At 48.0% G+C, this 25780-nt stretch overlaps 1 protein-coding gene across 5 annotated transcripts; it reads right to left on the bottom strand.

The window, feature by feature from the left end:
- Nucleotides 1-6454: 6454 nt before the first annotated feature.
- Nucleotides 6455-23473, bottom strand: LOC311579906 (apolipoprotein L3-like). 5 transcript variants are annotated; one of them, XM_084750938.1, is made up of 6 exons: nt 23304-23473; nt 12270-12347; nt 11381-11507; nt 10855-10959; nt 10014-10115; nt 6455-9186 (listed from the first exon to the last, which is right to left on the bottom strand). In XM_084750938.1, the coding sequence occupies exons 2-6, from the start codon at nt 12280-12282 to the stop codon at nt 8322-8324; spliced, it is 1212 nt and encodes a 403-aa protein (XP_084607064.1). In that variant the 5' UTR covers nt 12283-12347; nt 23304-23473; the 3' UTR covers nt 6455-8321. The 5 variants fall into 5 exon arrangements, with proteins under 5 accessions (XP_084607064.1, XP_084607062.1, XP_084607061.1 ...); XM_084750936.1 differs by having other exon boundaries at nt 12270-12367; XM_084750935.1 differs by lacking the exon at nt 23304-23473 and adding an exon at nt 19177-19593 and having other exon boundaries at nt 12270-12367.
- Between the last annotated feature and the right edge of the window lie 2307 nt (nt 23474-25780).

Genomic DNA, 25780 nt, shown 5'->3' on the forward strand with positions numbered 1-25780 from the left:
AACGCTGGCAGATGGATGTTACACATATACTTGAATTTGGAAAGTTAAATATGTTCATGTTTCCATAGATATCTATTCTGGGTATATACTTGCTTCTTTCCAGTCTGGAGAAGCTACAAAAATGATATTGTCCATTGTTTATCTGCCCTTTCTCACACTGGTGTGCCTAAGGCTATTAAGACAGATAATGGTCCAGGGTATGCTAGTAAAACTTTTCAAAAATTTTGTGATTCTTTTTCTATAAAGCATATTACAAGTATTTCTTATAATCCTCAAGGACAAGGAATGATGGAGAGAGCTCACTCTATCATTAAAAACCTATTTACAAAAAGTAAAGAAGGAAGAGCTGTATCCCCAATCACCCAAAAATGCTTTGAGTCATGTTCTCTTTATTCTGAATTTTCTATTGCTTGATGCCAAGGGGAATTCTGCAGCTGATTGGCTCTGGCACACTAATACTCAGTCATCCTTCGCTAGAGTGACATGGAAGGATTCTTTAACTGGACAGTGGAATGGACCCACCCCTGTGATAATATGCAGATGAGGCTCTGTCTGTGTTTTCTCACAGGAACATGATGCTGCCTGCTGGCTACCCGAGAGGCTTGTGCATCAAGGGGATGTTGGCGTGGATGAGTCTGCTGATCATCTTGAAGTCGGAGGTGAAGGTTTATTGGATATATATTCCTCATCCTCCTTTTCTTCAACTTTTTTCCTGGGATATTGTAGAGGTCTTGGTATCTGTCAAAAACACTCGACTGCTTGATTTCCCTGTATATGAAGGGGAAAGGAAAATTCAAGTGTTCCAGTACCCATGAGGCATCCTCCTTGTGGACCTCAAGAACGCACTTACCTGACTGTTCCTTGGAAACGGTGCTTTGCGGAGACTCTTCTGGAATATTTCCATTCCGGACACTCAAATTTTAGGCTTTGTGATTGGACCTCATATAAGAGTGCTGCAAGCACCAGTGTTTATTCCAGTACAAGTCCTTCTCCACCCTTATTGTTGGAGTCAGCTTTATCTGCAGGGCTGTGAAGAACTGGAAAGGGGAATTATCAATCTTATGTTAGCAAGCTTGGAGCTATGATGAGGGGCATGACTGTACAGCCAAGAAAGGGTTCTCTGCTCTGGAAAAGGGGACCTGTGGTGGCTTGTGTTCCTGCTCCTTATGTGCCAGTGAGTGGTAAAGTCTCTGTGATTATTCATTCCAATAATGGAAGTTATGATGTCAGCTGCCCAGCCTGCAATTTGAGCAATTGTGTATCTAAAGGCATGGGGCCTGCAGTAATGGTTCTTTTTTTTTTTTTTAATTTTTTATTCTTTTTTTTATTAATTTATTCTTGTTACATCTCAATGGTTATCCCATCCCTTGTATCCTCCCATTCTTCCCTCCCTCCCATTTTCCCCTTATTCCCTTCCCCTATGACTGTTCCTGAGGGGGATTACCTCCCCCTCTATATGCTCATAGGGTATCAAGTCTCTTCTCGGTAACCTGCTGTCCTTCCTCTGAGTGCCACCAGGTCTCCCCCTCCAGGGGACATGGTCAAATGTGAGGCACCAGAGTACGTGAGAAAGTCATATCCCACTCTCCACTCAATTGTGGAGAGTGTTCTGACCATTGGCTAGATCTGGGTAGGGGTTTAAAGTTTACCGCCTGTATTGTCCTTGGATGGTGCTTTAGTTTGAGCGGGACCCCTGGGCCCAAATCTGCCTACCATAATGTTCTACTTGTAGGTTTCTAGGACCCTCTGGATCCTTCTACCTTGCTATTCTCCCATGCTTCTCTCATCCAGAGTCTCAATGGGATGTCCTCCCCTCTGTCCCAGTTTCCTGGTAAGTGAAGGCTTTCATGGGACGCAGTAATGGTTCTTAAGCAATCACCTTTTGTTATGTTACCTGTAAATGTCTCCACTGACTGGTATTCCAGATAAGGGGCTGCAAATATTTGAGGACCCTGTTCGATTTGCCGTGCAGGACAGGACAAGCAGGTCAGTCCTCACCTTCCACCACAGGCTTCCTCAGAATTCAACTCAACTATCCTGTTTGGTGACAAAGGCCTTCATCCTTTGTGCCACCGTGTGTCCTCTTGACCCCCAAGCCGTTTGACACTACACACCACAAGTTGGCTTCTGATGAAAGCTGTCTGCACTCACTTCCTTCAAATGGGCTGATGTGGAAAGTCTAGCTAATATAGGAGCGGGCAGCACACAGGGAGCTCGACCACTCGGGATCATTCCATGTTTTCCACAGCCATAGTGGTAGCACCACTGGCAGTAGCTGCTATTTCCGGCTCTGGCTCAACTCCTAAGAGCAACAGATGGCTTCCTAACGTGAAGGGGGCTGAGTAATACCAGTGATGCTGAGGACTGAAGAGGCAGTGCCTGTGGACTGGTTACCACAGTGGAGATGGCACATGCCCCGTGTATCTGATCAATCCAGTCAGCCTGGCCTCGGAGCTTCCTGATGCTCATCTTGACCTTCCTTTTGACTAGAGGGAAGCATCTAGAAACCTCTTCCTGTCCTACTCGTCTTGAAGGCTGTCATTGTCACCCACAGCCACGAGTGCTTCCTGCTCCTTCAGAGCATCCTGTACCACAGCTTCCTCTTCCTGTGACAGAAGGAGGGGTGCGTGAGCATCACATGGAACAAGTCAAGAACATTTGAGACCCAGCTGTAGTAAATGCTAGGCCGAAGCCCCTGAAGTTGGACAACTCTGGAGTTGTGCAAGTTGCCTTCTGACCACACTGACTTTGGAAGCTGTCTCGTCCTTCCTGATATACAGGAAGTTCTGTGCAGAACAGACGAGAGTCTCAAATGCTACCTGAGAACTCTGCAGCAAAGACTGCGTGTGGAGGGCACACTCAAGCACAGCCCTGCACACGCATGGACCATGTCAGAGCAGGGTGAACAGACACCCTCCTCCTGTGACATGTCCTCTTGGAGGCCTCTGCTCTGTGCCTTCAACTCCTCCCTGTCTTTCCCCTCTGCTGTCCTACCCTTCAATCTACACCTCCAGTTTAGGGTCACTTGCAGTCTCTCCTAAACGCTGTCTTTGACCCTGGTCCTGGTTTGTCTGGGTTTTCAGAAGGGTTCTCCATCCCTGACCTGTTGCCCATGGCAGGCTGTCACCATACCCTATCAGACTGAACTCCCGTTCCGATAGAACACAGCCTGTGGCTCCAATCTGAGCAAGGACAGTCGGAGTCCAACCCATCTCTGTGCAGCTGCACCGTGAGCTCTCTGCCTCCTCAGCCACAGACGGATCCTGCTGTTGTCCCAGCTCCTCAGACGGGAGGAAAGTGACTGAGCCACAACTGGGGACCACAAATTGATCAGTTTCAGTTTTCTGACTTGTTCTAAAGCAAGTTCTCGAGTCCTCTCTCCTACAAGGAGACTTTTGGCTCTGGGTTTCTTTGCAGTGGGCTTTCAAATATAACTTTCAGAAGCACCTACTGTGTTGACTATATTTTAAGCACTCAATGTATGCGATCCTGTTTTTCTTACACTAAATTTCAATCAGGATGACACTAAGTGAGGAAGTGGTAACTGACTTGGCAAAGCCACAGAACTAGCACCTGGCAGAAATGGCTGTGCCATTTATGAGCATCCTAGCCAAGACAGTGGCATCCTGTCCTGTCAGGGTTCCAAAGGAAGGTGAGCTGCTGAAACTACGGCTAGAAAAGAGATTGAATGGGCACATGGCACAGACGAAGAGCAATATTATGGCCACTGGGAGTGGGAGCTCCGTGTAGCAACAGGAACAGCTAATATCAATTGAAGGAATATGGTGCGTGGGTCCATTCTGGGGCTCATGGCTTTGTGAGCAGGAGCCCCCGAATTTATACTCTTGCTCCCCCTATGCACACACAGAATTTGCCATGAGCCAAGAGGTGATTGAGGCTTGGATCACAGTCCACCCTGTCCACAGTGCTCCCTGGGTGGGTGGTGGCCACAGCACTTCCCTTGCTGTTGTACTTACTTTCTCCTTCGTGTCTTCTGCACAGCAATGGAACAAGGTCATCGTCACACTCTACCCAGCGAGGGAGGAGAAGATGACATCAACAAATGCATCCGGAAACTTGTCAGGGCTCTTAGAAACATCTACATTTTTTTAATAGCTCCAAACTAGTTGGAGAAAAGCGGGGTAAGGGCAGAAGGCGAGGTGGGAATGGTCATCATGACTGCCCCCTTGGCTGAACTGCAAGACAACACGGAGACTCAGAGCTTGCCTCGAGTGCATCTGAGTTGGCAGAGGTTGCTTGGGGGAGGCCTCTGACCTGATGGTTGCTTTACGTTATTGAATGAGTAAAAGTTTGAATAGTCTATTAGGAAGTGGGGTTTATTAGAGATAGGGGTCACTGGGAGCACGACACCAAATGCCATACGTTGGCTGTGTCTCCACCTGTCACTCCTTGTTGCTTCATGGCTGCCATGTGGTCAACAGCTTTCCTATGCCGTGCCTGCCTGATGAGCTTGACCACAGAACGCACTGCAGTACCCTTGCCTTTGTCTCTGCTCGTTTCCGTGGGTTTGCAGTTGTCCTTGATTATTTACCACAGTTATGGGCTCATAGCACCTTTGTGACAACCAAGGGAAATATTTTTCAAGCACCACCAGGTGGCACCCTGGTGTTGAACTTTCAGGGTCCTGTGCCTTCTCTGCGCCCAAGGCAACCACCCAGTGCTCTGCTGCGTCCACAGTCTTTTCATTTCAGTAGTTTATTTTGTAACTGGAACCACAGATGTTACAGCCCTTTACAACAGGCTTTGTCTTGACTATGCACAAGCCATCGTCAGCCATCTGCAATGCTGTGTGCATGAGTGTTTCTCCCCATCTCATGGCAGAGGAATCACAGCTCATCACAAGGCCCTCCCTAGTCTCTCGCACATACCAGGACGCACTAAAAAAGCCAGAACAGAATGCAGTACCCTTCCAGGGTTGGCGCCTACAGCACAATCCTTGTCTGTCACTTATGTTCGTCAGGGACAGACATGGTCACAGCTTTTTCTCCTCTGCACTGTCCTCCCTTTCACCCTGTCCATCTCTCCTGTCCCTCTCAGGGGCCTCGGCCCATCCCTGAGCCTCTCCTTGTCTTTTTCCATAGCTTTTCTTTTATTGGCAGCACTTTAAAAACTTGAGACACATTATTACGTCACATGGATTAATTTTAAGTTCTTTTTAAAGGTATCTGGTTTGAAAATACTCTTCTGCCTGCTAGAATACTCTCATCACCCATGAGGCAATGCTGCATCGACGAGAAGTCACGTAGGCAGTCTCACTTCTCCCCCAACACCCACCATGTTTGCTTACCATTCTTTGTAAAGGAGGGAGTGTTCCCAGGTGGGGAGAACTATGGAGGTGAGGTGAGCCTGGACTGGAAGGCTGGGGGGAGCTACCTGGATACTGGGTACTGGACAACTAAGTGGTCATTCGTTCAAAGGGATGTGATGTAGAGATTTAGAGGGTATGAGCCTCGATGAGTTCCATGCCAAAGGCACAGGTCATCAAGTAATCTATGTCCCAAAGGACCAGAGTCTGGGAAGAGGACAAGAGTTCAAAGTCAAGAATGGGGAGGAGTCTGCTGATGGCTCTTGGGTTACTTAAGGTCCAGATGCTGAGCAGCTGTCGTGAGGTTCACCGATATTCACACATGAGCTCCGCAGTAGAGAGGACTCAGAGAGCTTGGACACTGAGGTACAAGTTGCTAGGCAGTTCTCTTCCCCAGCTTGTCCAGGAGTCGCTTGTGCCCCTGCTCTGCACCACAGGGAGATTCTTGCTCTCCATCGTGTTCCCCCTGGTCACACGTTCCAGCCCATAGGAAAGACAGAGGGCTGTGCAGCCCAAGGATGTTTCTCTAATGGACAAGACCTAGAGACCCCACAGACCACCTCTCAGTCTCCATTGGTCAGAACTTGGGAAGAAGGCCGCCTGAGCTGCCCTGCTGGACGGGACACTGTGCACTGTACTGCAGCCTCAGGGTTACCTCCACAGTCAGCAGGCAGGGTGACAAAAAGAATGAAAATGGATCGAGTATAAATTTCAAATATTCTTGTTAAAACAAAATAAAGGAAAGAGGTTTTCAAAGAGGAGATGTTGAATACACTATCAATCTTCTATAGTCAACAATCTAGAAAACGCATGCTAACATTTGTAGAAACACACGAAGCACGACCAGGTCAGAGTTCACAAATTTAATTTTTCAAAAATTATGGAGCAAGTGTAGCCCTTCATGTTCATCTCAGCAGATCTCATCCAATTGCAGCAGATTATAAATACCAATAGGAATTAAACCTTGTGATTTCCCCAAGAGTCCTGTATCAGAGAGCAGAACTTACTGCCGGAGTCCAGCTCTGGATGAGGGTGGGGCCTGAAGAAGGGCGATGAGGGAAGAAAGAATCAGACACGGGACACCATTCAGTTCTTTTGATGAGAGACGGGACAGAGAGGGAGCCTTAGTGGCTTTACCTACTCTGACAACTTCTGTCTCTTGTAAGCTTTATTTATACACAAAATCATTTCCTTAAAAACTTTAATCATTGATTACACAGCTTGAAATATTTTTGGTTCCATAAGGTTATAGAAACAAGGGGAACAAAGCAAGCAAACAGCAGATTTCCTGAGAACTAAAAACTAACTTTAGGAATGAAATCAGGTTTCTTTTAACTCAAAACTTTCTTCCTAATCATTGGTATTTAAAGCCTTCTGGTTACAAAAGGTATTAAACAACGTGACTCTATTTGATTTTGCTTTAAGTTGGCATATAGTTAATAGGTCAAAAATCAATCCCTCCACCTGATACCCTAAAGTTGTCTTCCTGACCCTTAATTAATCCTTTCTTTTCCTATTTTATATTTAAAACAAAGCTATCATTTAAAAATATTATGTAGCCTTTTTACTTGGAAGCAGCTTGTCCTTTTGTCTTTCCATAACACCAGGAAAGTCCTGTCCTGTCCTGTTTACTCAGAAGGACAAGCTGTTCACTGAGACAACATGCCTGTCTCTGTGACTTTGTCTTAAACTTCTATATCAATACAATTTCTATCTTTACTGCAGTTTTGTAAAGAATAGAAAACTATTAGGACTTTAGGGCTGTTTCCAATGTTTTCCTTTAACCTCATTATGAACTTTTACATCAATGTAATTTCTATCTTTATTATAATCTGTGGAGGAACACTAGAATTTTAAAACTGTTTTCTTTTGCTTCTAGGTAGGCACCAAGGTCTGTAGATAATGACACGGTCAGGATCTCTTCTCCTTCTAAACTAGTTCCTTGTTTTCAAAACTGAGCATAAAGACCTAGTGATGTTAGTTATAATTTGTCAGCTTTCAAAGTTTCCCTAAAATTTTTGTTCAATAATTCTTCTAAAATCCAAATCCACTAAATCATTTACCAAACTCATTTATTAATAATCTAACAATGAATTTGAACAAGTTTTATAGCAGACTCAATTTTCTGCATAGCTGTATTTTCTCAGGGAATCACCAATGACTTTATTAGTTTTTATTAGTATCAGCTTTTACTAATTTTCAATTCTAGCCTTTGGAGAGAAGCCTCTAACAGGAATTTCTACAGTAAAGCATCAATCCTGGGCATCCAGGTGCTTGTGGACTTTGTCAAGCAGGCCGTAAGGACATCCGGTTGCTGGGGCACTGGAACTTTGTCAGGCAGTGCACCCAGAATTCTTGGCCTCGCCAACTCACCAGCTACATGCTGTCACTTTTCCTTCCACTAGCACCCCGGCTGTCACATGTGACCAAGAACTTGTGATGACTGGACAGTTGGTGTTCCCAGCATCCTCCCTTTATACTCTCTGAGAATTTCACCAAAGCACCCACGTGACCCAAAACCAAGAACAGGAAATGATGTTCACAACCACAGTCTGATTGTAAGGTTTAGAAATAGTCAGAAAAACACAATTAGGCAGAACTAGTATGGAGGAAAAGGTCTCTAAGCAGTGGGAAGGCCGGCAGCTCGGTGGACAGTGAGGATGGTGGGCCTCAGCTCGGAGCCGTGTGGTGGGCAGGACTCAGGAGCAGCCATGCTGTGCCTTGGTCAGGACTTGGCTGTGCTCCCCAGATGGGAGCTTGGTTCATAGTTGGGATGCTGGGAGGCTGTTGTATCTAAGAGCTGGAGTCTGGTGGGAGGACATGAGAGTGTCCCATCTGCTTCTGGCTTCCTGTCTCTTAATGTCTCTTCCTGTCTCTTAATGTGGCTTCTCTCTTTAGCGGGCACTGCTATAAAGGGGTACTGTCAGGGGCTCCCATGGCTCTGTCCAGCACATCCTTCTCCCCTGTCCTCTGAGCTGCCCTGAAGAGGAAGAGATCACTGAATCAGGCTGTCGTGGACCTGGATGAGCTTCTGCAACTTCTCCTCCAGGTCCTGAGCCTGCTGTCTCAACTCTGCAGCAGATTCTGACTTTGCGCCCTCATGCAAATGCTTTGAGTCTTCCACAATGCTGACCACATCCAGCAGGAGGAAGATACCTGTGGTGGCTGCACCCAGGATCCGGGCTCCTTTGCTCATGGCCAGAGCGGTGCCCTCAAAGGCTTTCTGCACCTGTCTAGTGCTTCGGGCTGATATCTTCCCTGTGGTCATGAGACTCTTGGCATTTCTTACTAGGGAAGGGCTGGCTTTGGTCAGCTGGATGGCATCAATGTTCTGCATGATAACTCTTATGTTGGGGATGGAATTTGTAGATGCAGAAAGAACCCTATGGGTGCTCTGATCAATCACTTCTTTAATGCCCTTCATTGTGTCTTTATAGGTTGGTACCAGCTTGCTGGCTTTGGCTTCAGCTGACGCTGTATTTACCTTTTCTGCAATGGTTGTGGAAACACTAGTCACAGCTGCTGCTGTTCCTAGCCCCAAGCCAGTGGCTGAAAGCGCCAGACTGACTCCTGCTGTCACAGGTGCCAGAGCCAGACCAAGGACAGTCAGGACCCCGGACACAGCACTGGTGGAGCTGGCCACCACCTGTGAGATGGTGCAGTCCCTGTGCACCTTGTCCACCTTGTCTGCCAGCGCACGGAGCTTCCCGATGCGCTCCTCCAGCTCCAGTGTCACCTGAGGATAAGCACGCAAAAACTGTTCCCTGTGCCGCAGGGTGCTTTGGAGCTGCTCTTTATCTTCTATGTCAGTGTCTGCAATGACCTCACCGAGAGCTTCACTCAAGGCGTCCTCCTCTTGCCTGTAACAGGAGAGGCCAACTGAGTGAGGAAGACAGCTTGTAAAGTAAGATCTGTCCTGTGGAAACCACAGAGTATTCACTGTGAAGTGGGGGACAATGTTATCACGGTATACACTCCTTCTCACCCTCATGAGCAGGCTTGACACACCACAGCAGCCTTTACTGTTAAGGACACAAAGAATACACAACCATGTATATGTGTCCTTTTAAAATTTCTTTTATGTGTAAGAGAGCTTCTCCTGCATGTGTGTCTGTGTGCCATGTGTTTTCCTGGTGCCAGTGGAGGGCAGAGGCAGACATCAGACCCCTAGAACTGGAGTTATAGAAAGTTGTCAGCGACCATGAGGATGCTGGAAACTGGACTTCAGCCAATAAAGAGCTGTCTGTTCTCTATACCACAGAGCCACATGCCTGGTCCTCCAGCACACACTTTCACTGTTGCACATGTAATAAAGAATCCTTCATTCAAGTTCAGTGTCATCACTACTAAAATACTTCTCCCTAGGAGCTCTAAACAAAGACAGAGAAGTGAGGTCAGAGAAAATCCTAACTCCTCTATTTAGGAAATGTTAGTTTTGCTGAAGAGATCACTCCCCGCAAGCATAGCCTCTGCTGTTGGGACATGTCCTGTCCACCCTGCAGTGTCTCCCTTTCAAGGGTGTCCATGTTTGCTTGGAGACCTTGGGCTGACATGGTATGAAAATTGTTCCTCCTTAAGAGAGAAACACTACATAGGACATTCTTAGCAGCAGGAGGTCTTTTTGTACTGCAGTGCAGTGTACCCCTGGCCAGGTGGGGCCCCTCCCAGCTGAGATCCATCCACTCACCACAGCACAGAACGTTCCCTTCCAGCTGTGAGTGAAGATGAAGAAACACAGTGGGTCCCCTGTTCACATGAGGGCTCATCCCCGAAGCATCTCACTGTGCCCCTGCAAGAGTTTTCATAGCAGGCAGAACTGAGAACTCATATCATGGAGGTCCCTAAGCACGTCCTGTAAAGGCGTCTACACCTGAAAAAGACAGTAAGTGGCTATCATTTCTGACTCCCAGATGAGTGAGACACTAAAGGCATGGCATTCCAGGACAGAAGAGACCCCAGGCCACTCCCAGGGGTGGTGTATTGGGTCAAGACTCACGACACTTCTGAACACTGACACTTAGGTTGACAACATCCATTTTTTTTTTATTGTAAAAACTTAGTTGAGTTTTCTAAACTGCCCCCCCCCCACTATGGATTGCCCTGGCTTTCCATGTCTTCCCTGTGCAGATTGTCTGCCTGTCCAGGCTTGGCAAGATCTCTCTGACAGGTTGTGAGAGCATCCTACTTTTGGTGCTTGCTTCTCCATCAGATCCCCACATCCAGCCTGTGGTGTGTTAGGCCTTTGCTTCCCTCAGCAGGAATCCCATGAGGGGCCTCACAGTGCCCCGCTCTCTGCTGTTACTGCTCTATCTCCAACATGGCCACAGGGCGTAGGGCTTTTAGAGTGTAGGACACAACTCAGTTGCCACCTCAGTGAAACCATAAAATCCCACTTGGGGCAGGTGCTCAGAAACGCATTTAGCCAGCTTGTCCCTGATCCATGCAAACTCTTATGCATGCTCCTCGAACTCTGTTCCTTTTCCTTCCCAACTACAGAGAAAGCTGTCTTTGACTCCGTGGCTGAGTACCTCTCTGTCTTGTCCTGCTGGTCATGGTGGAGCTCGTCTTCATCTTCCATATCAGGATCCGCAATGATCTCACCAAGAGCTTCACGCAAGCAAACTTCCTCTTCTCTGTAACAGGAGAGACCAACTGAGTGAGGGAGACAGCTTTTCAAATCACTCACCCACCTGCAAAAACTACACACACACACACACACACACACACACACACACACACACAAGAAACGTTAAAAAACTGACTCTGGATGAATACCTACTATGTGCTGGCTGCCTACCGTGTGCGGTTCATATGCATCGTTTTACGTTTTTCACACGCACTGGCAATGGCAGGAACAGTCTTGTCCCCTGTGGCTGCTGCCATCTCTCCCCAATCAGATTCTGTTCTCCGATAGGAAATAGCTTGGAAGAAATATTTGCTGAGAAGGGACACCCTGAACCCTAACTACATCCTCTGCCAGGGAGAGTATTCCTGCCCAGAAAAAGCCAAGCAGGCCTGGGCTCTTGCATTGCTAGCGTCCCCCAGGGAGGTGACCTGGACATATAAGCTGCTGCCACAAACTGTTTCCAGGCTCCCTCCTCTGCCAGCAGGAGCTGCAGGTCCTCTGTGCTCCACGTGTCTAGGAGGTAGCCAGCCACAGTCTCAACAAAGCCTTTTCTCTCTAGATGAGAAGGAAAAAGAACAGTTAGAGGACGCTGCATAAAAGCTGGAATGGCGCCGGGCGGTGGTGGCGGCGTACGCCTTTAACGCCAGCACTCAGAGGCAGAGCAGGTCAATCCCTGTGAGTTTGAGGCCAGCCTGGTCTACAAAGAGAGTCCAGGACAGCCAGGGCTATACAGAGAAACTCTGTCTCAAAAAACCAAAACAAAATCAACAACAACAACAGCAACAACAACAACAAGAGCTGGAATGGCATCCCGGTGAAGCTGGTGAATGTGTTTCTGAGTACCTGCCTCATGAGCTGTTTTAATGGTGTCACTGTGGTGGGGGCTGAATTGTGTCCCACACTCATTTGGAAAAGCCCTGATCCTGGTGACCGTATTTGGAGATGGAGCTTTAAGGACATAAAGTAATTAAAAGTAAGTGAAGGCATGAATGAGGTCCCTAATCCATAGTGTTAGAGCCCTTGTAGAAACAGGGAAAAACTCCCTCCCTCCCTCTGCACTCCCTCTCTCTCTTCCTTCTTCCATTTGTCCCTTCCTCCCACCTGGATCCATTTTCCAGGCTGGGTACTGAGGAGGTGACTCCTGAGAATTCACCCAAGACAAAGTGAGGAAATGGGGGCGACTCTGACCCAGGCCTGGGCACCCCTGTGCTCCCCTTGGCACTCTCCTCCTGGTTCTTTGACTACTCAGCAGGCTGTCAGCAAGGATGCTCTGGCAGTCACAAGCCATGGGCAGGAGGTCAGAACAAGACTCATTACCTGCGGGGTCCATGACAGCTGCTGGGGCTTGAGGTCAGTCAGAGACAGGAGTTCCTTGCAGCTCTCCTGGTGTCCAGGCTACAGGAGGAAAAAATAACCTATGGGATGGAATGAGGACAGCTGTAGTGACCAGGGATCTGGGTCCCACAGTTCTCTCAACGGTGGCTGCCAAGGACCAAAAGAAGTTTATCCAATGTTTTCCTGTTTCCCTGGGTCTGTAACTGCTCATTCACAAAGTTGCTCTGTGCTCCAGCCTGCTGCCCTCTCCCTAGCCAAGGGGGAGGACACCTGTTCTTTGGGAACACTGCTGAGAAGGGGTCAGATGAGGACACAGCTGTGGAGAAACAACAGACTCTGCACACAGAAAGAGAGATGGAGAAGAATGTTCTGCTAGCTACCTAGGCATGAGAACCACATTTGTATTAATGGTTATTTCGTATACTTACTGTCATAGTCACTGTTACTGCTGTGAAGAGACACCATGGCCAAGGCAAGTCTTACAAAGGAATCATTTAATTGAGGTTTGCTTTCAGTTTCAGAGGTTTGCTCAGTTTATCATCCTGGTGGGTAACATGGCACACGGAGGCAGATATGGTGCTGGGGAAGTTGAGAGTTCTGCCTCCAGATCCACAGGCAGCAGGGAGAGAGAGACACTGGTCTATGTTGAGTTTTTGAAACCTCAAAGCTCACATCTAGTGACACACTTCCTCTATTTCCACCACCCTTCCTGATCCCTCTCACGTAGCCCCACACCCTAATGACCGAGCATCAGAGGTGTTAGCCTATGGGGGCCACTCCTGTTCAAGCCTCAACACTTACTCTCCAGGATGCTCTGAGCTCCTTCCTCATATACAATGAAACCACTGCACATGCTGTATTAGGTTTGGCCTCTTGTGACACATGTCAAGGAGGAGGGACAGGCACATGTTTACCTGATGTGTGTTTTCAGTGTTGATAGAGGGAGGGCTTGAACCCGGGGCATTCTAATCCACATCTCGCTCTCAGACGACTAAGCTCCACTGTCTTAGCACTGTGTGCACTGTGGTATGTGTGTGCTATAAATGGATCTCAGTGTGCACAGCACTGCCCTGTGCCAAGTCCCAGGTCCTCATCTTAGCAAATTCACTGGGGTCCTTTGTAGCTTCCCAGGGAGCACAGCCTCCTTGCTCCTGTGATATCCTGGTGCCCTCAGGCCCTGGAGTCCTGCCTGGCCCCAGCCCTGCTGTGTGCTGCCTCTGACCCTTGCTCTTCTCCCTGACTACTGGACTTTATGATGTTCCTAATCCTTATGTAAATCATAATGCAAGGAACATCCTCACTGCCTGCTGGTGCCTGGGTTAGAGACTATTTCCTTGTGATATTTGTGGAAGTAGATGACTGGGTTAAAGGGCGTCAACATCTAGTCACTAGCAGAGTGTGAGGCATTCACTCCTTCCTTCTTCCAGCCATCAATAGTCTTTGTGGAGGAGGGGACAACATGGAATGAGAAAGAGAAACTTTACTGAGATCACCTGGAGGCCGAGTTGGGGGAAGGCACCAGCTCCTCCTGGGACCTGACTAAAGTGAGAGTAATGGACTCATTGTTATGGCTACAGCTGAAGATAATGGTGACTCTCAGCACCACCCTCTGCCCGTGTAACTGATAACTCAGCATTCTTTCCAAACCTTCTAAGCGTGTGCCACTCTTGTCCTTGTTCACAGGTGAGGAAAGAGAACCAGCTCTGAAGTGACTCATCCAGGGCCACCAGTTGAGAGAGGGGTGAAGATGGCTCCCGTGCCATCTGGGATGTATGCTGTCACTGGTTGCTATCCCAGGCTCGTCAGGAGACCTGGGGTCCTGCTCAGCTACTCTAACTAAAATTTAAAACACCAAACTAGAGAGCGAACGCTGAGTTAGCCCAAGTGCGGGGAGAGGCTGTCTAGAGGATACGGAGGTGGCAGACAGTCTGGACGAATGGCCGGCTGGGGTGGCTTCTCAGAGAGGGAGACAGGAGGATGACAGCTAGGATAGTTCACCAACCCCACACTCTGTAGGGTATTCACGGTGGCTTGAGAGCGGGGACAAAATCACAAACTCATGATTGAAGTGAGGTGCTCCAGAGCTTGTCTCTGCCTTCAGGCATCAGTTTTGTCTCCCTGCTGAGAAGCCATGTGAAGGGGCAGTGAAGCGTCTCTCAAAGGAGGAAGGCTCAGGTGAGGAGGGGTCCCTGGAAGATGTCACAGATGGCTCCAGTAGAAACAGGAAGCTTGAAAAGAGACTGTGACTTAAACAACAACAACAACAACAACAACAACAACAACAGCAAGTTCATAGGGTGATGGGGCAAACCTTTAACCTCAGTATTTTGGAGGCATCAGCAGAGAGATCTCTGTGAGTTTGAGGCCAGCCTGGTCCATAGTGAAAGTGCCAGGACAGCCAAGGCTACACAGAGAAACCTTGTCTTGAAAAATAAATCAACAAACATATTTCCTTCCTAACACAAACAAATACAACAACCTCCCCACCGCCCACCTCAAATCCCCCAAACATGTGCCGCCTGGGAGATTATAAAGTATCTTCTTTGGCAGGGTAAGATAGATGGTAAGTGGGAGACAGTGGAATACAAAACACTCGGGGAATAAAAAAGTGATTGAAAAATTAACAATGAGAGAGAGAGAGAGAGAGAGAGAGAGAGAGAGAGAGAGAGAGAGAGAGAGAGAGAGAGAGGGAGGGAGGGAGAGAGAGAGGCGGGTGGGGGAAGATAACCCAGACTGGATGTCTGATTTCAGCATGGTGCCCATGAGCTTGGGATGACTGACATGCGCTGTACAGATGTATCTTACTAGTGTCATATGAGCAGGAAAGAATAAGCTCAGGCATCTGTGAGGTGTCCTTGTATGCCATCCAACATGGTAATGGCTCATAGTTTCCCTTCTCTTCCTGAGCCACAGCAACCCTGTCCACATCCAACCCATGTTGTATACACACGCATCCACATCTGTATATACACACACGTGCATCTGCCCATGTCCAGATGTGAGCCCCCAGTTGTTGACTTCATCCCAACAGCACAGCGGCCCCAAAGGATCCAGAGCCCGTTCATCTAATGCAAAGCCACTTCTGTCCCCTCCCAAATGGTTGCCTCTTCTCTTGGATGCGAGCCACCCGAAATTCTGGTCAATCACAACTCTTCAGTCTGGCAGTGAGTGTGTGACCCTGTCCTGAGCAGCTGACACAAAGGGGAGGCAGCTGGAGGGCTTCTGGGCACTTGCTGTGTGGGACAGATGTGTGTGGGTGTGTCGGTATGGATGGCTGGGACTTCTCTTTCTTCCTGATTCACAGGCCACAGGCTTACAGAGACATAAGGATCTTGAGATAAATGAAGCCAGAAGGGCGGGTAGAAAGACTGGGTCTTGGTAAGGTACTTATTGACAAAAGCAGTCTATATCTAGGTCACAGACTTTCTTGTCACTCAGAGCAGGGATGGAGTGAGGGTGTGGGGGTATGGCCCCTCCACGGGTCACTTCCCAGCTCTGCAGGGCCCGGCCCCTCTTCCATGTATAAGCCACTCCCCATCTCTCACCTGGCTTCCTGCTGCACAGCCTGTGACTCAAAGTTCAGTAACAGATGTGGATGGTGCAAATAACTGTTTCCAGAAGGAATCCCCAGCTGAGCCTTCTATGAGGCTAAGTATCTGAGGAGAGGTTGGAATGTTGCCAGTCTCTTAGGATCTTATGTAAGGCATCATTTGTTAAGGTGGGTTGCCAGCCAAAGCAACCGCTTTTCCAACTTAACCCTTGCCTGTCCTGTCACTGCCAACAGCTTAAACTGAGACATATGTGAAACTGTGACAGTCTCTATTAGTGAAAGTTTTCTATATTTATGTTTATTTTGATGCTAAAAGATCTAATTAAATAGTGAACTCAAACTTTAGGCCTCAAACATAGCGGGGATGAAGCTGTAACCCTAATCTTATAAAAGCTGTACTAACTTATTGTGAACTGTTAAAGAGAATTAAGACAGGCAAGTTAATGCTAAGTTACCTTACAAATAATCAAATTCTTTAGTATGTTCAAAACTATTCTTACAATGGTGATTAATTACCAAATTAGCTTCATTTAGCCTCCTACACCTCTTTTTAAAGGTTAAGCCTAAAATCAGGTATACTTAATAAAACTTGGTCCTCAAACTTCTCAGAGATCTGCTGAATATGACATTTTAAATGATCAATAAAAACTTCTCACAATAAACAGAGACACCCCGCTCCTAACAAGAAACTTTAAGGTCTCCAAAGAAGACAGATGAAACCCTGCCCAGAGGACTGTGATAACGCGCTAACCACTGGATGAAACTGCTCCATGCCTCACCGGCTACCAGGAACCTGTACAAATTGTGGACACTTTAGGTTCACTGCGGTGTTCTGCCTTGTCAAACTAAGGTCAGTTTTTCCAAGTTCTTCATCTACAGGAAGTATTCTTCAGACGTCGGTCTGACAGCTGAAGGCCTGCTGGTCTGTGGGACAAGTGGAAACTAAATGGTGCTCTTGTCTGACACCTGAAGACAGGATGCTTCTGCAGTGACCACATAAGCCTCAAAGGACTAAGTGAGTCTCTGTCATCTTAATCGGTACAAAACCATTTAGACGGGACTGCCTGCTCACATTATCCCTTCGCGGGTCTCTGAGGACAGTGGTGAGTAAGTGTAGCTGTAACAACAGCAAACCCCCAGCTGTCTGCTCAGTGCATTTCACAGGTACAGTTTGCCTTGCTGGCAAGCTTCACGCTAAGAAAGATTTCAATCCTGCAGGTCTGATAAAGTAGTCTAAGGTATATAAATCCAAGAAATAATTCAAGACAAGTCTAAAACGCCATCGCAGTCCCTTTGGACAGACAGAAGACCCAGTTAGATCACAGGCCACTTATCTATCTCTCCCTCCGTCCCTCCCCCCCACCCTCCCTCCCTCCCCCCCACCCTCCCTGTCTCTATGCCTCTCTGGCCCCTACCTCCTATCACTGTGCCAATGGATGTGAGAGGAACTCATGAACAAACACTTATCTTCATCTCTGCCATTCAGAGTCAGTCAGATGCTGACTGGCTTTGCGCTCTGGCCAGGAGCCCCACCCTCTGGGGAAAAGTTGTAGAAGTGACAGATTTCTGTCCTCACGCTCCCTCTCTCTGCAGCTTTATGTCCATGTGCCTTGCTCTGCATCCAGCAATCTATGTTAATATTTTAATCTAACTATAGTCTCAGTGGCCTCCTCTCCACGTCCTAGCATGTAGCTTCTCTTTTAGGCTCTGTCACATTGTCTCCCATGATCCTCTGTCCCTTGATTGTCATCCCATCTTAAATCCTAGCTTCCCCCAAATCCATGGGCACACGGTCTCTCCTCTAGCAATGCTCATGCTAGAGGGTGATTTCCTGTCAGCTCCATTTCCAAAGGTTCTTTCCTCTCGCCAGGCACTGTTTAATGTGCTCAGGTGGGAGCACAGCTGACCCAGGTGTCCAGCAGACAATGTTTAATGTGCTCAGGTGGGAGCACAGCTGACCCAGGTGTCCAGCAGACACTGTTTAATGTGCTCAGGTGGGAGCACAGCTGACCCTGGTGTCCAGCAGACAATGTTTAATGTGCTCAGGTGGGAGCACAGCTGACCCAGGTGTCCCAGCAGACACTGTTTAATGTGCTCAGGTGGGAGCACAGCTGACCCTGGTGTCCAGCAGACACTGTTTAATGTGCTCAGGTGGGAGCACAGCTGACCCTGGTGTCCAGCAGACACTGTTTAATGTGCTCAGGTGGGAGCACAGCTGACCCAGGTGTCCCAGCAGACACTGTTTAATGTGCTCAGGTGGGAGCACAGCTGACCCAGGTGTCCCAGCAGACACTGTTTAATGTGCTCAGGTGGGAGCACAGCTGACCCTGGTGTCCAGCAGACAATGTTTAATGTGCTCAGGTAGGAGCACAGCTGACCCTGGTGTCCCAGCAGACAAGGTCAGAGGAAACATCCCAGGGAGCACATGTGCAGGGCACAAGCAGCCGCTGGCAGTAGCTGAGCTTTGATGCCAAAGGAAAGAAGGAATTGACTTTGCAGTCGGGTGGTGGTGGTTAAGCAAACCAAGTCCAATGATGCTAGAAAGAACTCCTAAAGCTGGGAAGAGTGCCCCAGGAGTGGGTAGGAGGGGCCACTTGGCTTCCTGGAGCTAGGTCTGACTACAGCACACAGGCTTATGGGTTTGTCCCAATCCCCACTTGGATAGACAATAAGGCCTTTTCCTTCCCACTGCTCCCCTAACAGCCAAGCAGAGGGCAGATGAAACACAGAAGGTAGATGGCTGCCAGCCGCATGTCAGGCTCTGACTCAGAATCCCGGTCAAGTCACTCTCTTCTGAAGCCTCACTTTCCTTACAAGGCCTGACCCAGAGTAAGGGTTCAGAAATAGGTTGAGTGAAAAAAATCCTTGTCTCACACACACACACACACACACACACACACACACCAACCCTTGTCTCTATTCTGCTTAAGACATAGAACCCTAGAGTCATCTTTAGGTGTCCATGTCCCAAGAACAGAGAGTCTTGGTCCCCTGCCTTCTGTCACTTTGTTTCCTTCATTTCCCAATGGAGGGACACTGCCAGCCGACTGATGTCTGAGGTCTTCTGTCTCGGGCACCCTCGACACAGGTTGAGTCTCCATAAGTTCCGGGGTCTCATCTGAGGAATTTCTCATCCTGTCTTGTGTTTGGGGCAGATGAAAATGCAGGAACAGCTTGACTCCAAATTGACCGCAAGGGCAGCTTTACTGCTGCTGTGTCTCTGAGCCAAGGCAGATGCCTGGCCTTGTCAACCTTATCAATAAAACAAGTCCACCGTCCACTTTCAGAGTGCCTGTGGGGGTATGTAGGTGGGAGAGCTTAGACCTGCCCCCAACTTACCAGCCATCCTCAACACGCTCAGTTTAGATGGGACCCAGCAGTCCTCAGCTGTGTGGATGCAGTGGCCAGCTGTGCATCCAAGTCGTAAGCAAATGCTGTCTCCTGCTAATATACCCAAACCAGAAAATGAAAGAGAAAGCTCCGCTTCCAAAATTTTCTTTTTTCCCAAGACAAAAAAAAAAAAAAAAAAGGATAGAGAAAACACCACTTTTCAAGGAACTCGAAACCAAAACAGCACACGAACCCTGCTGCTTGCTCAGTCCTACTCAATACTCATCCCGTGCTCCCTGCTGACCCACTCAAAGGAGTGACCTTAGGCCTGCCTTTCTAGGTTCTTCTGAGCTGAGCACATTTCAAATGGAGGGGGTGTCCTATGTGGACTGGATGGAAAATTCCTGCATACAAAGACTGGGGGACCCTCCACAGATCACTTCTGGGACCTCCTGGCCTATGGTCAGTCCCTCCCTCTCTCCCCTGCAGCCTCAGCAGCACCCCACCTCCTGGTTCCTGCTGATGCTGACCATGGTGCTGCAGAGGATGGCGTGCACAGCCTCTGAACATCTGCTTTCACAGGTTCTCCTTCCAGAAACTCCTGCTTAGAACCTGGAACCACTAAGTTTCACATCCATTCAGTGTGACAGGCTCCCAGAACCTAGTAGGCCCCCAGATCTTAGCAGAACTGACTCCATGATGGATGTGTCATTCAGGCCATAGAACTCAGCACATAGACAGCACCACCAGCCGAAAGAAAAAACAAAGATCTAGTCCATCAAAGTCCATAGTTCTGGAAAGTATCTAAATGTACTAACCTTGCTTTCTGCCTTCTGTATTTCCATGCCTGGCTAAGTGTTCTTGTTAACTGAAATGTGTCAACCCAGGATATGGTTCTTCACAACTCACCCTGAGAAAAGCACAAGGCTACACTGGCATTCTGAACACGGGTGTAGTTGCTGGTGGCCTAATAAAGACTTTCTATTGGCTTAAATCCAAGTCCAAGCAGTCTTCTCTGGTGGACACCCCACAACCGTCCTGGAAGTCCCACAGAAATGTCTAGAGACACCTCAGAGCAGGAAAGAGTGCAGTGGTCAAGGAGCTACAGGGGATGTGAAACCTGAGATGTTCCAGGTCCCTTTGATCAATCCCTGTCTAATACTTCAGAGGGGTCTGACCCCTCCACTCCCAAAGGAAACAAATTAGAAAGTCACCTGGTCTGTCACCTCTCAGGTAATATGGCCAAGGCACCTTCTCTTTAGGACACAGGGAGGCTGGATATGGCCACTGATCCAGTGTCCTGTGTGAGACGTCACCAGACTTCTCTGGTCTGTTCAGGTGTATGAATGTGTGGTGGGCACATCTGTTCTACTTGCCTGTGTTGACCAGTGGCTTTCTCTGGTGTGAGACAGCCCCACTTACAGACCCTGGCTTATGACCAGTGCCCTCTTGTCAGGGACGTAAATCCATTTGGCTCTCCCAGAGAAGAAATAACAACAACAACAAAACAAACAATAAAAAAAAAACCCTTTGTCTGTCCTCCCAGAGAGCTCTATTATGTTTTACTTGAGGCCCACCCATGGGCTGAGTCAGGCCCAGTCCCTGTGGAGGCGGGGAAAGGGGCCAGGCCTCTCATGTGTGTGTGAGGGGGGGGGGGGAATCTGCTATCTGAGCAGAATGCACACAGGGAGGAAAAACAGTTTCCCAGCCACACACTCCCTCTGCTCTCCACTCTCAGCCATCTTCTCTAAGGAGCCCCTGGGAATGGGAAAAGTTCCCTTGAACAGAAGAGGAAGTTCCACATCTTCCTCTTTCATAATTGATGTGCTTTTTCCAACAAGTACTCTGTTTAACTGAAAAACTCAAAACCTACCATTCTCTGGAAAAAGCAGAACAACTGCCCCGGACCTTGTGGGGATGGGGGTCAGTGCTGGACCATGCAGCCTGGACAGAGGGCATTTTCCCTTCTGTCCAACACTGACCAAGGAGACTTTAAATAATTGGTGCTGGGTCCTTAGGATTAAAGACAGCGGCTGAAAGATTTCCTTTGTCACCCAGTCAGTCTCAGATATTAGAAAATAGTTATAAAAGTTAGAAAAACATAAAGAAATAAAGAGTTTCCATTTTCTGGAGGCAGCTCAAAAGGTCTGTAACAACAGAAAATCAATTTAGAGCTGAGATCTTTGCATAAACTGAAAGCCACTGTCACCTTCTCTGCTGATGAAACACATTTAGACTTACACAATTTCTAGCTGAACACTCTGCCCCCAATCAGAGGATACAGTTGGGCTATCTCACACATGGCCAACAAAGATTCCCAGGGGTAGAGGCAGAAGCCAACCCGCCAGGACTGGCCCAACACCAAGTTCCTATAATCATTCAACAAGCCAGTTCAGTCACTCCCCCCACCCCATCCAGATGAAATAATACCCAATGACCCTGGAAACACACAGGGAAATTATAGTCCATATTGCTAGGCTTAGAGAGACAGGCATCCTGCTGCCCTGCCAGTCACCCTGCCATACACCTCTCCCACTTGTAAAGAAACCTGGGACCTCCAGCTCTCATGAGTCTGATTCTTCCAGAGAAACGGGTGTCCACTGTCTTGGACCTGAAAGATGCATTCTTCGGCATCCCGTGGGCAGAGCTGAGTCAACCCATCTTTGCTTTTACATGGACAGACTCAGAGGGAGGAGGTTACAGCGAACAGCTTACCTGGACCAGGTTGCTCCAAGGATTTAAAAAAAAATCTCCAATCTTGTTTGACGAGGCACTATCTGCTGACCTCCTGCCTGCCCTTGTGCCAGAGTCATTCTGGGACCACACTCTTCGAGTATGTAGTGACAATCTCCTAGCCTCTAATACTATAATAAAATTTAAACTTTTTAAAAAAAATTAAGCCACTGTCGGACTGCTGCAAGAGGGTACAGACCTTCGGCTACAGAATGTCAGCTAAGAAAGCCCATCCTTGGACACCAGAGGCTTCTTATCTCTTGTGCCAGCTGAGGGGAGGCTAAGGAAGCCTGTCTCTGAGTAAGATCAGGGTCATTCTTCAGATCCCAACTCCAAAGACGAAGAGATAAGGTTGTTCAAGAGTTCCTAGGTGTGGCTAGGGATTGCTGCCTCTGGATTGCAGAGCTTTCTGAAATAGTAAGCCCTCGGCATAAGGGGATGTCATCCCTGAGCTCCTCATCTGGACTGAGACTAAACAAAAAGGCACAGTAAAGGGGTTTTGACCCGACCTTGGGGCCATGGAAATGTCCAGGATTGTACCTAGCCAAAGGATTGGGCCCTGTAGCCACAGGGTGCTCTACCAGTCTAAGAGCTTGGGGACTATTGCTAGTGTGATGAAAGAAGCAGAAAAGTTAACTTTGGATTAGCATCTTATTATCACAGCACCCCACACTATGAAGACTCTCCTCTGAGGAACACCTGAGTGATGCCTGTCTAATGCCCGTGTGACTCAGGACCATGCCACACTCCTAGACCACTTAGAGTGCAGTTTGAGAAGGCCATCACCCTAATATGGTTGCCCTTCTTGCCTGATAAGGATGCACAAGATACTCATCCATGACTGTCATGAGATGAAAGATGAAACCAGGTACCTAGTGTTGCAATAGTTACGTTAACTGAAACAATATGTACCCATGTCAGGCGCCTCAGCCCAGAGAGCAGAATTGATCGATTTGACCCGGGATCTCAGACGGGGAAAAGGAAAGTCCATCTCCACATCCATGGACGATCACTATGCTTTTCTACAGTGCACGTCCACAGTATGATCTACAGAGAAAGAGGACTTCTTGCCACTGGGGAAAAGGACATTAAAGACAAAGGGAAAACCTTGGGCCTCCTAGAGGTTATTTGGGTTTCCCTGTGAATTGCTATCCTCTCCTCCTGAGGACATCAAAAAGATGATTCCCCAAGGAAAGACCTGGCTGCCCAGCAAATGGCTCCAAGACCCATTGGATGTACTGGTGACATCCCAGACCTGGTATTGCCTGACATACTATGGTACAATCAAGATAAAAAATGAAAAAAAAATTAAAAATACAACAACAGCTCAAACCTAGAGAGGATAGAGGACACAAGAGGGAAAAGTCATCCTCCCAGAAACAGGCAGGAAGCAGGTAACTGACCTTAACCAGGCTACTCATGTGGATCCACAAAACTTGCTGAGTTGCTCAGACCAAGGTGTGCTGTACTTAGACTGGACAGCCTGGCACAGGATTCCTCAGCCAGACACCAGGTTTGTATTCAGGTAAATCAGAAACAGAGGGTCCTTACCAGGGATGGGTCCAAATGAGAGGCCAACACACCAGTGAACTCTGGGAAACTGACTTCACTGAGATCAGGCCTGCCAGGGGAGGACAACAAGTACTTGATAGTGTTTGTAGAAACCTCTTCTGGCTGGGTAGAAGTGTTCCTGTATCCAGACTGAAACTGCTCAAACAGTGGTTTAAACGTTCCTCCAGGAAACGCTCCCCTGATTTGCCCAGCCTGCAGCAATGGGGTCCAACAACAGCCCGACCTTCATAGCCGAGTACTTCTTAATTAATAGCTAAAGATTGAAATAGATTGAAAACTTTCTTTTGCATACAGATCACCGAATTTGTGAGAGGCAAAAACCTAATAAGAATAAACAGGACATTAAAAGAAAAAAAGAAAACCTAACAAAACTCATTAGAACTCAGGAAAATCTGACTAGACCTCCTTTCATTCCTGTGCTTTGTGCCTGCAGCACCCCACATAGGAGGGACTGACCCCCTATGAGATTATGTTTGAGAGACCTCCATGAAGGAGAGACAAACATGTTTTTTGCTTGGAACACAAGTGAGGGATGAGAAAAAGACTTGTGAGAGAGCGGGTGATGTTTATCCCGTTAGAAGTCGAACCACTTGTGTGGGGGAGATTGCTTGTTAACCAGCTGAAAAGCATCCTTGAACAAATTCTGAGAGGAGATACAAATGTGAGCCAAAACCAGGAGGCGGGGCCTTTGGAGACTTGGGAGTTTTGGTTGTTCATCACTCCGCTTCCAGATGCTCCTAGAGAGAACTGCTCAAGGGAAGGCTTTGGGCTCCGGGCTCTGGTTCTGGTTGCTCCAGGTTCCAGCAGAAGAAATCCTGCTGATTACACCAGGAAAATCCTTCCTTGGAATTAATATCCTTATGGTTTCATTTTTGTATTCTTTAATCTTCTTTTCCTATTGTTTAGGTTAGTCGGGTTATAAGTGAGGCACTCTCTGTTAATAAGTTCATTATAAAATATATTTGTTAAGAAAAGTGAGCCAACACCTCCGAAACTGCTCCCCCAGCTCAGAGATCAGCAATTGACAGAATTCTCTAAGCATTCCTTTCTCAAGTCACTACATGGCCACCATCCTCCCTAATCTCTGGACTACCCAAGAGACATAGCCATCCTCCTAGTCCGCCGCGAATTTCCTTTTGTTCGAGCACAGAAATACCATGTTTGTCAATCAGGAAGCCAAGGGAGCTCTGGCATCCATCTGGAAAGGATCCACCATTGGGATTCTCCTCAGTCCTATGGCCAAGAGGGCAGCTGGCATTATACCGTGGATCTACCAAACCTAGGCCATGGTTTGCCTACCAAACCTAGGCCTAGGAGAAAGCAGAAGCCATGGTTGAAGGCACAAAATGGACTGTCTTCAGACTATGGTCGCCTGGGCCCTTCCACTCCCTGACCCTCTACCTCCTCATGAGTTTTATGTTTGCTATGAATAACAGGGCCATGGTCTTACCCCCACTGCCCTCTGGCCTGGACTTGGGAACTGAGGGAGACAGATCCAGGGGAATTGATAGCTAGGGTAACTACAGACCATCAACCCATAGTCCACCTTGGCCATTGCTCACTGATGGCCACTTTAAATATCTGGTTGTATCAGAGAAAGAAAGATGTGGGAATTTAAGCTTTGATATAAATATACAGAGTTTACAGTTCTGTGTGTGCACTGTGGCTGGGCCCTCCACTTGCCAATAACAAGAAAGGTCCCATTACAAAAAGTGGGGTTGTGAAACAGAGGCTTTCTGGAAACACATAGTTGAAGCCACAGATAGGAATAAAGCCCCTGCCAAGGGATGCACAACAGGGAAACAGAATCCAGTGGCCATAATGAGAGGGGTAGAAATCCCTTCAGAATGATACCAACCCCTGAAAAACAGGGTGAGCGTGGGGGAATCAGACTTTATGCCGTAGGAAGGGACCCTGGGGATAGATGTACTATTCAGGACAAACAGCCCCCTCAGACCTTTGGGTCCATACAAAGTTCTCTACCCATGCCAAGGCCCCACCAACTCTCTCCTCCAAAACAATTAACATGTCCTGTCCACAGCACGGGCTGTCCACTTGCCAAGAGCTCTGCCCACTGTGCTATCACCACCACCACCCTCAACATCAGCAGCAGCACCGCTGTCAGCATATGGAAGCCGCCTGATGGACAGCTGGTACGAGTGATGCAGGAGAGCAAGGGCTGCAGCCCACAGGGCATCGTCCTGTCGGGAGGGAGTTTGGGAAGACTCCTACTCCCAGCTCTTTTGTTTCCCCGACCTTCTTGCTTGCTTCGGCACACCCCTCTCTGTCATCCCCACAAACCACTCTG

This window comes from Acomys minous (genome assembly GCF_964271855.1).
Source record: "Acomys minous genome assembly, chromosome: 12".
Lineage (NCBI taxonomy): Eukaryota > Metazoa > Chordata > Mammalia > Rodentia > Muridae > Acomys > Acomys minous.